The sequence below is a fragment of the Pongo abelii genome, chromosome 6 (genome assembly GCF_028885655.2).
Source record: "Pongo abelii isolate AG06213 chromosome 6, NHGRI_mPonAbe1-v2.0_pri, whole genome shotgun sequence".
Classification (NCBI taxonomy): Eukaryota; Metazoa; Chordata; class Mammalia; order Primates; family Hominidae; genus Pongo; species Pongo abelii.
In genome coordinates this window covers 52892132-52907430 of record NC_071991.2, presented here as the reverse complement: position 1 = coordinate 52907430, position 15299 = coordinate 52892132, and the positions used below count along the sequence as shown (strand labels likewise).

The following is a 15299-nucleotide window of genomic DNA, read 5'->3' as shown; positions in this document are numbered from 1 at the left end:
ATGCCCCCTGTTCTTTCGTCTTCAGCAGCGCTACCCCAAATCAGGCATCTTCCCCAACTGGTCTGCAGGCCTCGAGTCGCATCTCCAATCTGTCCTCCACCCTTTTTCCAGAATTACAATCCTAAAATTCAAATCTAATTTTGTTACTCTCCAGCTTAACATCTTTTAACAATTTCTTATAACTGAAAGGATAAAACACAAACTTCTAAAAATATTATGTATCATAAAATATATATATATTTCTCTAGAAGACATGAAAGAACACCTAGAACACAGCATTTTTTTGTTGTATAGTAAAATGTGTTCAATTACTCACCTCCTCAAACTATGAGCATATATAATTTTGAGTAAAACAAAAAGTAAAATTTTTAAATGTCACGTATCACTACCCGGCCCCTGCCTTCCTTTCCAGCATCACCTCTCATGACTACACTTCTATCTGTCCCTCAGTATTGCACTAGATGAGCTGCAAGAGGATACCACACATTAACCTTTTAAGGAAAGTAAGGCTCTTGGGAATTGATTAGTAGGAGAAGGTAATCCTGTTACCCAGACCAATTCAGGGGCCAACTATTTCTGACGGGACGGCAGGGGGCGGGGGCGTGGGTGAGATTTATCTCCAATAGCTCCATGTTGCATGACAGCAAATAGACCCAACCATACTCTCTCCTTAGGGAATTCTCAATGAGTGGTGAACATAGAGAAGGTTCACTAGAACTCAAGCCATATCTCAGTTAAGTGCAAGCAGCTTTGCCAGTAGTCTATAAGAACAGCTCAGAAATCTCAACTAGTTTATTTTGGGCTGCCCGGAAGACTCCTTGTTTTTATCTCATCTTTGTAGAAGGTTTCTTTGCATTTTTGCAAAAGGCTGACATCAATGAAAAGAGTCTAAGCAAGTTTCTTCCTTATGACTCTAATGAGTCTGCTAGAATGAATACACAATTCACTGTAGTCTGTAACACCTTCTCTGGCCCTCCCAGGTAGAGGTAACTTCCTCCGCATCCCTCTGGAACTATATTCATCACCTCCAGGTACTCATATCAGTCTCTGCCACTAGCCTTCAAATTGCTGAAAGTCAAGTAAGTATCTTTTGCAAACCCAGGGCTTAGCAAACTGACTGGCACCTAATAGACACTCAGTAAATGTTAATTGAATAATCCCATGTTGCCTGAACACTAATTATATCATTTAAAAATTCGGTTATATAGAAAGAAAACACAGAGAGGGCTTAAATAAGAAATTTAAAACCAAAGGTCCAGGCTTTGTTGCCTATGGCTTTTCTCCTCATCTTTGCTGTGTAGGTTGGAAGAGTCACTTAACTTCTCTGTACATCAATAGGGTATTAGTTAAGACTGTTGCAGAGAAACCAAATTCAAAACATCCTAAGCAAAAACAGAGTCCAACTAGCTCATGTAGCTGGGATAGCTGACAGAACTGGAGACACATCTACAGGAACTGGGACCTCCAGGAGCTGACCCAGGGATTCCCACTCCGTGTTTTCTGCTTCCTTTTGAGCACTGGCCTCACTGCCTCCTATCATAAAAGGTCTTCTCTATGAGGTGGGAAGTGGATCCAATGGCAGCCCCATGAAAGTCCGGAAGAAAAGAAAAGCCTCCCTTTCCCACAGCCAATATAGAAATGTCAATGAGGGACTCTAATGCTTCTGTTTGGGATACATACCCTACTTGAGACCAACTTTTATTGCCTGGAAGGTGAATTCTGTGATTGGCCAGTCCTGTACTATGCTGGGGTGAGGAGTAGAGTCTGTTAGCATAGTAAGGTGGATGGGAAGCTTGCTGCATAGACAAAAACAATAGTTGTTGCAGTCTATTAACTTAATAGCCATTCTCTTGCATTTATATTAATAATATTACTTTAGGTAATGCAAAAAAGCACCATCATCTTCATGGAGTGTTATATAAGTATGAAATTTATTATACCGACTACCTCATAGTTGGGCAAAATAAATATATGAGATTAGATAATTATAATTGTGATAATAAATGCCAAGGAATAAGTAAAACTTGCTCTCTTGCTCTCAGTTTTTCAAAAATGCAGCATAGAAATACGTTTCTGTCATCATCTAGCAGGCTGGCAATAGAAAAACTTTTTGGTCGGGACCCAAGGTACAGTCATAACCCAATTGCTCAAACCCAAGGAGCCCTGTGAGGCTTCATCAGGGGTATATAGAACACCCACAGCCCTGTTTCCCTGACTGGAAGATTGTGTAACAAAAAAGTAATTGAGAGGGACTCAAAAACTCTACCCAGTCCTCCAGAGAAAAGAGATATGACAACAGCTCATTAGGAGGAACTGAGGTTTATGGAAAAGGAAAAATGAGGTTCCTCTCCGAAGAGTGAGAGGACAGCATCCCTCTGAGAGTTTCAATTAAGAAAGTTCAGGTGTGTGGTGTTTGTTTTCTTCTCACTTAGAGAAATGGGAGCATGTGCATAAGAAGCATCAGGGCCGCAGAGCAAGGCTGAGGACCAGCACCCTCCCTGGAATCACAGCTAGCCTCTGAGCATTAGTGGGCAGCACCTCGCCCAAGGGGCATGGGTGCCATCATCATAACAGACACCTGGGCTTGCAGGTGTCTATAATCCCAGCTAAGATAGAGAGTGTTTAAAACTCACATCTCCAATATTTGATGCACTTTTAGTATGCTGATGATGCTACAATGCTAAGTTAAGAGTTCTTCCTAATTCTTTCTTAGAGAAATATGTAAAACAGCTCTATGTTTCAAATATGTATTACTGTATACTGGGTGGAAGTGTAGGCACTGGGGATAAAAAGCAAACCAAAAGCAAGTGACCAAAGCAAACCAAAAACTGTGTCTTCATGGGGCTTATATTCTAGCTGGGGGAGACAGACAATAAACCTAAAAATAAATAAACCATACAGCATTCGGATGATGGGAAGTGCTAGAGAAAAATAAAGCATAGCAGGGTATGGGTAGGGGTTGGAATGTATAGGGGACACTTCCCTGCAGTATCCTTGGCTGTTGATTATTTGCAGGTGGTAACCACAGAAATCCTCTTGCTCTGGTAAAGACTACCCCTCACCAGTGTGAAAGAGCGGCTATAAAGAAGGGAAAGAGAAAGCCCGCAGGATCACCACAGTGGGATTCAGCCCTGGACCACAACTCTGCCACACACCTTGCTCAGTTCCCACCTCAGTTTAGATTTCTGTGCCCCAACCTGGGCAATGATGTTAATAAAACCTGCATCCTAGCTAGCTCATGGCACATTGCGTTGACAGGTCTCATGTCCATAAGCTGTCCTAAATATATATATTTACCTTCATTTTGAATATTTAAAAGCTCACATTTGGGTTTTTATGCTTCATCACCTATTGACTGAGCATCTACTATGTGCTAAATGCTGTTCTAGGTATTGCAGTGAGTAAGTATCTGTCCTCATGGAACTTACATTCTAATGGAGGAGATGAAAAATTCAACAATAAATTAAATACAGGAGATACCAACAAGAAGGAGATGCGATACCATTGAATAATCCAGGCGTGAGATGATGATCACATCCTTAAGTGAGATGTCTCTCAGACAAGCTGAACTGAATTCCTGACCATCTGTGGTCACCTACAGAGCCCTTTCTATAAAGGTGTCATGGTAATAAATTGGTATGAAAATCCAATTATGGTTTGAGCCTTTCTAAAATGTTGAAAGAGCAGCTTCCTTTCTCTTACTGACAATCTGTTGTGTGGACAAATATGCACACACCCTTCCTTCCCCTAAGGGTTTCTATTTTGTGGACTGCAAAGTGTTATTCCAAGTTGTGGACTGCAAAAATGTTATTCCAAGTTGTATAAAAGAGTGTGTGCTTTGGTTTCCAGAGTCTTTAGCTATTTATTCTAGCACTGCTGTTATGTTTAAAAAGAAGAAGAAGAAGTGGTAAGGATCACATACTGGTAAAAATATGTATAATAATAACAAATAATAGCATCTCCTTTTCAAATTAGAAAGCGAAGCTATAATCACCCCACACTTTTCATGTTCAAAAGCACTAGGTTCTGAGTAGATACAAGAGACTAGAAAATGAAAATGTAGTTACATTACACTGCAACACCTTGGAGAGAGAAGCCTAGCAGATATGAAACTGAGAAAGCTACACGACACAGTGTTGTAAGTGCTAATGCTTTTCCACACAAGTTCCCGCCTCAGCATTGCTGATTTGACCAAACACTTGTCTCTAGCCCAAATGTCTCCGTGGAGTTGGTTTAAATTGAAAAGCAGTCCAAGAGAAGAAGTTCCTGGGTGTATGGATATGAATCCCTCTAGTCAGCATGGCAAGGAATCCAGCTCGACAACACTTTCACATTATACACTTCGGGCCCAGACTTTGTGGACACAACAAACTTTCTGTGTGCAGCACAATACAATCGGACGTAATGTTCACTAAATATAACATGAGATTACTGTAAACACCACTCCAAGAGCTGCTGCGTTGCAGGCATCTAAACTGTCAGGAAAGCCTGCCAGCCAGAGACAAGGTTTCCAAATAAATTTACAGCCTCCACTAGCGGTGGCTAGACAAGTCAAAAATCAAATTATTTGGCATGGTTTCCCATTGAAATCAATGGCAATGAAGCTCACTTGGACTATATATGGAATGGCTTTTATAAATTGCACCTGTCCATAAGGACCCCCTTAAAGAAACACATACTACTTTAATGCTTCTCCTTAGAAACTTTGAATATCAAGCTAACTTAGATCAACACATTTTTTGTCTTTTGTTTGTGTGTGTGCTTTCAAAAACAATAACAGCAGCAAAACAAACAAACTGGCAGGAAGCTGGTTTTCCCATCAGTGCCCTTGTTAGAAACAGAATGTCTAGAGAATATGCTTGGAGAAAAACCATATTTTTAAACCACACTAGATATCTGATGCCAAATGTCTGATGAAAGTAGTATCTAGTAGTCATAGAAGGTGTCTTTGGGACCTGCCCAGTGACTGAGGAGCAAGCTGTGAATGTACAGCTATCCCTCAAGCTTCTGACTGGAGTGACCAGCAGTTCATTGATGACGAAATATTTTTACAGAAAATACCATGTATTTTCAGGTCACCTCTCCTCAGTACCCAAAAACAGACAGAACCCAATGAAATGAATGAAATTCAGAGATCTCCATCCATCAGGGCAACTAGAATTCTGGCCACTCTATTTCGTTGTTCAAATATTGCAAGAAAACTCCAATATCGTTTCTGCCCCCCACTTTCTCCACAAGAGCCTTTCCTTCTAGTAAACATTTCTCCACCAAAAAGAACCCCAGGAAATATCAGAAGTTCGACTGGGCTAAGGAGAGGGAAAAAAGAAATGTAGCAGCCAGAATGCATGTTGAATTTTAACTGTTGGTAAGTTCTTGGACCACCTGCCCAAGTGTATGCAAGCAGTTTGCAGAGAAAAATTCTTCCTTCAATTAAAAGTCCCTGTCTGGGTCCCAAACTTTTCTCCCTGGGCAAAAAGGATCAGAAACACCTCATTGAGTATTGAGCCACCATAACTGACTCATCAAAGGACATCTCTCCTTCCCCCCAAAAAAGCATGACTTGGAACAGCAAGGCATTCTAAGACAGAAAGACAACCCTCTCTGTGTTGGAAGAAAAGTAGCAGTGACTGTAATTAACAGAGCAGCAGTTGTGGAACTTCTAGGGTTGTATTTAAAGGCCCATGCAGGAACGGGGTGAGCAGTCGTGACTGCGGCTGTGTAGTAAAATAAGGATGGGAGCGGGAAATGGGGCAGGAGAAGTAAATAGTTATACTTACAGCCCGCGGAGCCGAAGCCAGATTTTCTCGATCTGTTCCGGTTGCAGGTATTTCAGAGAGTTGCTCTCAAATTCTTCAATCTCCTTGGTTGGGGACTCCATAGCTGCAGGTAGGTGACCACTGGCGGTGAAGCTGAGAGAGTTTGGGCTGTCCCCTCCCCGTCTCCTCGCCCAGCTCGCGATGCCCAGCCAGGCGCAGCACGCGTTTGCCGGGCACTTTCTCGGCGCGCTCCCGGTTCTGCGCCCCCAGACTCCGACTTAGAGCGGACTCCGATCGCGGGAAACCACGGCCCCAGGTGCGCCGCGGAGGCAGCTGCGGGAACCAGCCATGGTCCCGGGCTAATGCCCAGGGATACGCACAGGGATAGGGATAGAGATAGGGATTGGGATAGGGATAGGGCTCCTGCTCCAAGAGAAAGCACCTCGGGTCTATTCGTCTTCTCCCCCTACCCCCAAACAAAGCCACAGAAGCGATCAGCGCGCAGCTAAAGGGTTTGGAGGTGAAAAGGAGGACTGGGTGGGGAGGAGAGAAAGTGAGGAGGAGGAGGAAGAAAGTGAGAAGGGAGAGAAAAGCGGCGGCTGAGCCAAGCGGGAGCCGGCGCGGGCGGTGGGGCCTGACCCGGACGCCGCGCACCCGGCTCCGCCCCGCGCCCAGCACCCGGCTCACTCCCTGGCCGCGCTGCCTTGGCGCCCCTCTGTTTTCTCTCACTTACCAGCAGCTCTGCTGACAAGCGAGAAAACTGACAAGTGAGAAAAGTCGTCTGTCAGCGCCCGGGCTGGCGTCTGGGCTGTCACCGCGGGCGCGGAGGGAGGGGCGCGCGGGCACCGCCGTCTGCTGGGCACACGCTCGGCTCCGACCCCGGCCAGGCACACTCGCCCCCGCAGGGCAGCCGCGGCCACCACCGACCTGCGGAGCTGCGTGGGCTTCCGGAACCCTCACCTCAACAAGAGCTCGGCTCCGCGCACAAGTAGGAGGGAAGGGAAATCCTTATCCTCCCAGGGCCAGGGCACGCAGCAGCCGCGAGGCTCCGCGGAGGTTCGGCCTGGAGGTCCCCACAGCCTCACTCTCGCACCCGCCACAGAACCGGGTCCATTTTGAAATATTAAAGCGACTGATGGGGACGAATGGAACCACACACCACACTCAAAAACTCTTGATGTTTTCTTGCTAAAGCGGCTCTCTCGCTCGCTCTCTCTCTCCCTCCCTCATTCCCTCCCTCCCTCCCTCTCCCCCCTTCCTCTCCCCCCCTCACCCCCACCTCTCTTGTGCGGAAGAAAAGGAGAACATATACCAACAGTGAGGAGGTAAGTTTCTTCAGATCAATGCCACATGCTACTCAAGAGGGTCCCTCCTGGGTGCTGGCTGGGCGGCTGTGGATGGTGACAAAGTTTCAGCTCCACAAAGCTGCAACTCACTGTCAGCGTTCCCGTAGTTCATGAACAATGTCAATAAGGTAGAATGCTCTGGAAGAACGGGACCAGGTATGAAGTTGGGAGTCAGGGAGGGAGGACAGATGAAGAGAGGAACCAAAGACTGGGGGAATCCATGCCCAAGATGATTGCAAGCGACATCACAGAAGGGTCCGTCAAACTTCCTTCTAGGTGAAGCCACTACCAGGGGCTATTTCAAACCTGGCTCTCAGGATTCCTGAGATTCAGGGTGGGGCATGCCCTATACAGTATTTTTCCTCAATGACAGGTAATACTTCTTTCCATCACACTCAGAATTATTTTTCTATCCATTAGATGATTACCTGCTTCCCAAAAGCATGATAAACTTAGAAGTGAGGACTAGTTTTTCTTCACTGCTCAAGTAAAGTTCCATTCAATTGACCTTAACAAAGGAATAAAATGGTCTCTAAATCATAAATGCTCACCCACTTCGTAATTGGCATTCATTTTCCAGAAATTAGAGGTGAGAGTGATGAGGATGCTTGGCTGGCCCCATGCATTCTAGCAGAGAAGGTAGTACCTCAAGGTAAGACAAAAGACTTGTTTCGTGAAAAACGACTTACCTACTCACCTGCCAGGTAAGTCTGAAGTCGCCCCATTAAAGTCAGCCCTTTAAGGTTTATGGAGGCGCATACATTTTCACTGAGTTAAGGTATCATTACTAGGCAATGGCAACATTAAGCAATATTTTAACATGGAGTTCATCTATCTGAATAAAACCAATTACCCTTCCAGTGTCACCCAGCAGAGAAACAGTGCCCTGGGGGAATAGAATGTCACAAGAGGAAATTTTTATAGTGACGTGTTTTGAGAATGGAAGACAGCAGCATGATCCCCAAATGGGGTATTTCCATTAGTGTGTGCACCTTGGGCAGCCTGCTGGCACAATGTGGAAGTATAATAATGATAATAACTGCAAACAAGTATCAGAAACTTTCCATAGCCCACGCATTGTTCTAAGTGTTCTACTCTCATTTAATACTCAAGACTACTCTATGAGGTAGATACTATTATTATCATCCCCATTTTACAGTAAGAAAACTGAAGCACCAGGAGGCTTCCTAGACCAACTAGAGAGAGAACTGAACTAGAAAAGACCAGAGTTTGAGTTACAGCTGATTACCTTATCCTATACAAATACATCCCCCTCACGGAGTCCCATTTTCCACATCTATAAAGTGATACATTTAGGCAAAAATATTTTTATGTTGTTTTTAATCTTTATGATTCATTGAGGTCATCTGGAGAGACTTGGAAAAAGAAATTGCTGAAAAGAGAGACAAATGATGCTGAATTCACATTTTAACTATGTCATAGTTTCTCTAAGTACTGGCCTAGGAAGAAAATATACAAAGGAATATTAAGCATGATACTTACCTTTCGCTCCATACCAAATCTATGACTTTTTCCTACTCTTAGTGGAATTTTGATTGTCAGAGAAAAGCAAATTTTGGAAGAAAAAGGAAAGAAATCAACTTTTGCTGCAATTAAGCAAATCAGAGAGAAAAGACCAAAAAAAATTTTTTTAAGTTTTTAAAGCTAGATTTTGTTTCATTTGAGAAAATTTCTTATAAAATTAATGTGTATTAGAAAGTCAGGAAAAATATAACTTTGCTTTATCTACAGCCATAATAGTCTTTTGAGCAGGAAGGAGCCCAAAAGACAACACAGTTTGGAGGTTTTCAAATTTTTAAAGCAACAGAGTATTTTATTTTAAATAATATAAGGAACTCAAATGCATAACTCAGCTTTAAAAAATAAAGGTAGAGTGGCTCCAGTTGAATGGGGAAGGGAAGTAGTTAGTTCTCAGGTACAGAGTCCACCTCTGCCTCCTCTTTACCCCAGCTCTTAGTGCCCAATGCTCCCACTTTACAGATGAGAAAATACCACAAAACAACTAAGGATTCCTTGCTCCTAAACCACATTAGAAAACAACTTTGTATTCTCTCTGCCAACAAAATATTACTATTTTTAGATGCACCACGTTACTACGTCACTCAGGTTGTGTTCTCTCTTCATCTATCACAGCCAAAGTATGCTTGATAGTTGCAGCAACACCACAAGCCACAGTTTCTACTGGCATTCTGCTCAGAGGCAAGCAAAAAGAAACAGATGCAAATAGACCTGGAAACAAAAGGTCTAAGAAAACACAAAGCCACTCACAACTTGGCTTTACAGGTTAATTTCCTTTGTTTCTTCCTAACCCAGATTTTTCAGTAAAACTGTTTAGGAAACATTACATGGTCAAACATCACTAAATGCATATAGACATGCATACATACATACATATATATGCACAGGCACATATACATGCATGTATGCATGCATACATACATATAACCAACAATTTAAAGTACTCCTACAAATTCACACAGAGTAACTAAGTCTATGGGCTAGCCAAACTCTGCACTGTCAGAATTAGGTATCATAAAAGATTAGGAAGAAAGTGAGCTAGCTTTCCCAGAGTTCAAGGGGAAGCTAGATGTTAATCTGATAAAGGAACAGGAATCAGGCTTTGAAGGCATGAGAATGACCCCTCTGGTCTCTTTCATTGCTAAGATTTCATGGTTCATTTATAATCACAATACCACATCTACCACCCTACCAGTTTTTGAGAACTATCATGTGCCAAGCACCATGGCAGGCACATCACAGGTTGGTCCATTTCATCCCCAACAAAATACTTTAGCATAGTTTAATTATGCTCATTTACAAGTAAAGACAGAAAGGGCTCCCAATGGTCAGATAACTTCTGCAAAGACGTACAGCTAATACATGGCACAGCAGGTTCCAAACCCAGACCAAAAGGCAAAGCTCATGTTCTTTTGCCTTTGCCATACCACCTCCCTGCAGACACACAAAAACTCTAGTAAAGAGGTACATAATAGAGAAGGTACGGAAAGGAGCAGGAGCATGGATGAGGGGGTCACTCATGCTGTGGGGAAATTAGGAAGGCTTCATAGTGAAGGTAGATCTGGATCTTGAAAGTAGGTGGAGTAGAAATTGTTTGCATGAAAGGTGGGTGGAGGCAGGTGATTCCAGAGAGAGGCCACTGCATGAAAAGAGGCACAGAAACATGATAAGGGGTAGGGTGTCCTGCAATCCACAAACAGTTTTGTGTGGTGTGTCTGTGAATGTGACTAGGAACAGAAAGAGAAAATGCTGGAAGGATCAGCCATTCTCTTGTTGTCATGGAAGAAGCTTGGACTCTCTCCTTTAGATGTCAGGGAGCCATGGGCACATCTAAACAGAGGCATGGCCACATGTGGAGGGTACCTGCTGCCCTGAATATGCCAAGGGCATTGTGCACAGAGGTCAGCTCTCCAGGAACCTGCCATAGGAGCATGCAACAACTATGGTGCAAATGATAACCAGGGCTGCAGAAGAGAAATCCAGTGACCAACTGCAAACAAGCTCCTCCACTTACAAACAAGGAAGAGTAGAAAAAGGAAAATAGGCAAAATCAGAAAGAGCAAAGCTTTTTTTCTTCCAGCTATGAGATGATGACTACTTGCTTTGACCTCCATGAAGCCAGCCTGTGCCCTTGATCCATTTTTCACGACTTGGCAGTGGCATCATGAAGAGAGTCTGTTGAGGGGGAAATTCTGGAGACACATTTAGGACATCAGAAGTAGCACCGCCAGGCACAGCAGCCCCTCCTCCCCGCCCACACCAGATGTGAGGCGGCCCCCATAATGTTCTGTCAACAGAGGCTGTTCTCTCTCACTGGCTTCCTTTGTGGGGAAAGGGGCCTTTTTGGCGACACTGTTACCCTGCTTCTCCCTCTGATGTCTTTTCTGTTTGATTTGATAATTTGGGGCAGACTCTGTCTCAGGAACCACCTTCCCTAGAAAAAAGAGGTGAAAGAAAAGGGAGAGGACTGGCTAAGCCCAGAGGTACCCCCACTCTAGCCCCCCTCTGAAATGGGGCTCTGAACAGCCAGAATCTCAACTACATTACCAAGTAGTGGCCCAGAGAAGTGAGAAGACAAAGAGATAGAAGAGATAGGGCAGCTCAGGGGCAACCTGATGTAGCCTGCATGTGACCCACGGTTTCTGCGCCTCTCTCTGCCAGGATCTTTCAGTTGCTCCCACAGGAGAAGCTCATGTAATCCTTCCGATAGAAGTGGCACAGGCAAAGGAAAGGACTTGGAGTGGTACTGCCTCACCACACCACCTAGGACAAGACCCTTCTCTTGTTTGGCCATGATTGGGTTGGGCTCAGGGACGTCTGGATCCCTTTCCAATGCTCACATACCCTAATGTTCCATCAACAGAGGCATGGTTAGTCTGGCCTGGGCTAACCAAGCTTTTCACGGACCCAAAAAAGCTTCAGGAAAACCTGAGTCTGCCCCCCCAGGCCACATTTGACTATAATAGACATAACCTAGATTGTCCAACCAGAACCATGGACCCCATACCTCTGGATAGAGTGATTGGTCCAGGGGGTGGCATGTGACTGAAACAGATCTGGTCCTTATGGAAGATTTGTTGTGGCCACTAGGAAAGAGATGGTTTCTCTTTTCTTTGAGAAACAAGCCATATGGCTTGAAGTTCTTAGACATGGGGTTATCTTTTCACCATGGGGAGAGAATATACCAGAAAAATGACATCAGGGCTGGGTGCAGTGGCTCATGCCTGTAATCCCAGCACTCTGAGAGGCCGAGGTGGCCAGATCACCTGAGGTCAGGAGTTCCAGACCAGCCTGGCCAAGATGGCAAAACCCCATCTCTACGAAAAAAATACAAAAATTAGCTGGGCAAGGTGGCACACGCCTGTAATCCCAGCTGCTCAGAAGGCCGAGGCACAAGAATCACTTGAACCTGGGAGGCGGAAGTTGCAGTGAGCTGAGATCACACCACTGCACTCCAGCCTGGGCGACAGAGCGAGACTCCATCTCAAAAAGAGAAAAAAAGGAAAAAAGAAAAAAAAAAATGACATCAACACAGAAAAAGCTGAGAGAAGAACTAGAGAGACAAAGGAAAAACAATGTGAGAGGATCCATTGAGCCCCTTGATCCTGCTATGCCTGAAGCCAGAATGCCCATTGACTTTTTAGGTTATATGAACAAAATAAATGTACCCCACCCATTTTTTTTTTCTTTACTTAAACTAGTTTGATTCAGAGTTATGTTACTGACAACTAAAAGAATGCCAACTAATAATACAATTATTCCTTACAGGAATGTTGTAAGGAGAAAAAAAAAACAGGGCCGGGCACAGTGGCTCACGCCTGTAATCCCAGCGCTTTTGGAGGCCGAGGCAGGCAGATTGCCTGAGGTCAAGAGTTCAAGGCAAGCCTGGCTAACATGGTGGTGTAACCCAATCTCTACTAAAAATACAAAAAGTAGCCAGGCGTGGTGGCACATTCCTGTAGTCCCAGCTACTCAGGAGGCTGAGGCAGGAGAATCACTTGAACCTGGAAGGCAGAAGTTGCAGTGAGCCGAGATCATGCCACTGCACTCCAGCCTGGGCAACAGAACAAGATTCTATCTTAAAAAACAAACAAACAAACAAAAAAATCATGTATGGCCAGTGCCTTGTACATTGGAGGTTCTCATAAAATAGTAGTTCCTCCTCTATCTCATCCATCTGGCAGGACACAAAGGGACGGAAACTGGAACACTTATAAAGGGATCTGGGGTGGGCAGAGCACCCAAGGTAAATAGAAAAAGCCTGTATTATCTTGATAAATAGATATACCAATAATTTTCTTTCAGTTACATTTTGATAGTGACCTATCAAATCATTGCTATATTACATACATTAACCCCTCAGAACAAACCTGAAGTGAATGAAACACTTTATTTTTTTTAATTTATTTTATTTATTTTTTTTTGAGACAGAGTTTCACTCTTGTTGCCCAGGCTGGAGTGCAGTGGTGTGATCTCGGCTCACTGCAACCTCTCCCTCCTGGGTTCAAGCAATTCTCTGCCTCAGCCTCCTGAGTAGCTGGGATTACAGGCACCCACCACCACACCTGGCTAATTTTTGTATTTTTAGTAGAGACGGGGTTTCACCATCTTGGCCAGGCTGGTCTTTAACTCCTGACTTCAGGATCCACCTGCCTTGGCCTCCCAAAATGCTGGGATTACAGGCACAGTTTATTATTATTATTACCTCCAGTTTAGAAATGAGGTGGTGAAGGTCTGCCAGCTTCCCTCAGGCTGGTCTGCTCTCCTCCAGCTAGTGGCAGGGCAGCAAGACAGTGCAGGCCTCCTGACTTCTGGCTCCATGGCCATTCTGCCTCTCAGAATACACTGCCAACCCAGCATAATTAACTTGGCGTACTAATGAAAATGAAATTTTTGTTCACGTAAAACTGCTGATGCTACAAAAGTCAACCAAATTCTAACCCAAAGGTACATAAATCAGCGGGTCGTTCTTCCTATCACTGTGAAGCAAATTTGAATATGGAAAAACCTCAGAGCTGAAAGGGATCTTTATCCAAGCTCCTAATTCTTCAGATAAGGAATGAGCAGCTCAATCACATGAAGTCACCACACAAGTTGGCAGCAGAGCTTGGACCAGAAGCGATGTCCCTGAACTCCCAGCCCAGTGCTCCACTGTCTCTCAACTTTCTTCTGTGGGATCAAGAATGGCTCCCACTTCCAACTGAGGACTGGTCCAATGGTTTGCTCAGTTAAGAAAAGATGCCCACTAAAAAGCATAGGCTGTTGGTAAATGCTTCTTGAAGAAAGGGGGTCTCTTGGGGAATTGGTAGAAGTAGAGAAGAAAGGCTCCAGGAAAGTGGAAAGGTCCACAGCAGCCTAGATAATAACAAAGAACCTGATGTGATGGGTGTAAGAGGGTCAAGAAAGGGACACTGGGTAATGGCTGTATATGCAGACTGAAGGGGCCTGGACTACCGCATTAAAGCTTAGGCTTGGCCAGGCGTGGTAGCTCACACCTATAATCCCGGCACTTTGGGAGGCCAAGGCAGGAGGATCTCATGAGGGTAGGAGTTGGAGAACAGCCTGGGCAACACGGGAAGACCCTGTCTCAACAAAAAATTTTTAAAAATTAGCCGGGTGTGGTGGTGCACACCTGTGGCGTTGGCCACTAGGGAGGCTAAGGTGGGAGGATTGCTTGAGCCCAGGGGTCAAGGCTGCAATGAGCCATGATCGCAGGATTACACTCCAGCGTGGGCAACAGAGCAAGACTCATTCTCTCAAAAAAAAAAAAAAATGCTAAGGCTTAATACTCTTGCCAATAGGGAAGCAGGTGTGTAGGAGATGCAAAGTGGAAGTTTGATTTGCAAAGAAGGATTTAAAAACAGGATTTTCGAAGGTTGTTTTTGAAAAGCCACCAAAGGTGAAGATTTACAGATTCTTTTCTCTGTATCTGGAGGGAAATGATCTCACAAAACAAATAAATGCTGGAAACTTTTAAATTCATTCATTCATTCAACAAACATTGGCTGAGTGCCTACTATGTGCTGCACACTCTGTGATACTAGGTATGCAATGGTCAATTAAAATACTCCAGTTTTGCACCATGGATCTTTAATCTAACTGGGAAAACAGATACTAAACAGATTATAAAACAAAAGATACATCACTGTAAAGGTAAAGGGTGCTGAAAAGAAAAACAGGGTGCAGTGCAGAGAACAAAAGGGATATGATTTATTTATAAATAGGGTGGCATTTCAGCTATATTGCTGTGTAACAAACTATCCTCAAAATTCAGTGGCTTTTTAAAACAACCAATTTTTCTCTCTCATGATCCTGTGGGTTCGCCAGGTAGTTCTTCTGTTGGTCTTGTTTGGGGTCTGCCATGCAGCTGTAGCCAGATGGCAACCCGGGCTAGAATATCCAATATGGTTTCACTCACATGTCTGGTGCTTTGGCAGGGACAGCTGGAAGGCTGGGACCTCTCTCTTTCTCCACATGGTTTCTCCTCGTGGTCTCACCATGTAGCTAGATTAGGCTCCTGTACATGGCAGCTAGATTGCAAATGCAAGTGTGCCAAGAGTGGGGAGGCAGAAGTGGCCAGTCATCTTATGGGCTAGGCCTAGGACTGGCACGACATCACTTCTGCTGCACTGGGTTGGTTAAAGCAATCACAGAGCTA

At 44.3% G+C, this 15299-nt stretch overlaps 1 protein-coding gene across 10 annotated transcripts in view; it reads right to left on the bottom strand.

Annotated features, from left to right (window-relative positions):
* The window catches only part of PDE1C (phosphodiesterase 1C), a 558870-nt gene that overhangs the window by 330580 nt on the left and 212991 nt on the right, over positions 1-15299 (bottom strand). The window contains exons 1-2 of one of the 10 annotated variants that reach the window (XM_024249268.3): positions 6490-6896; positions 5778-5880 (exon numbers count right to left, since the gene is read on the bottom strand). The exons of 7 other annotated variants lie outside the window; for them this stretch is intronic. In XM_024249268.3, coding sequence (XP_024105036.2) covers positions 5778-5878 — 101 coding nt within the window. In that variant the 5' untranslated portion in view covers positions 5879-5880; positions 6490-6896. 10 annotated transcript variants of the gene reach the window in all.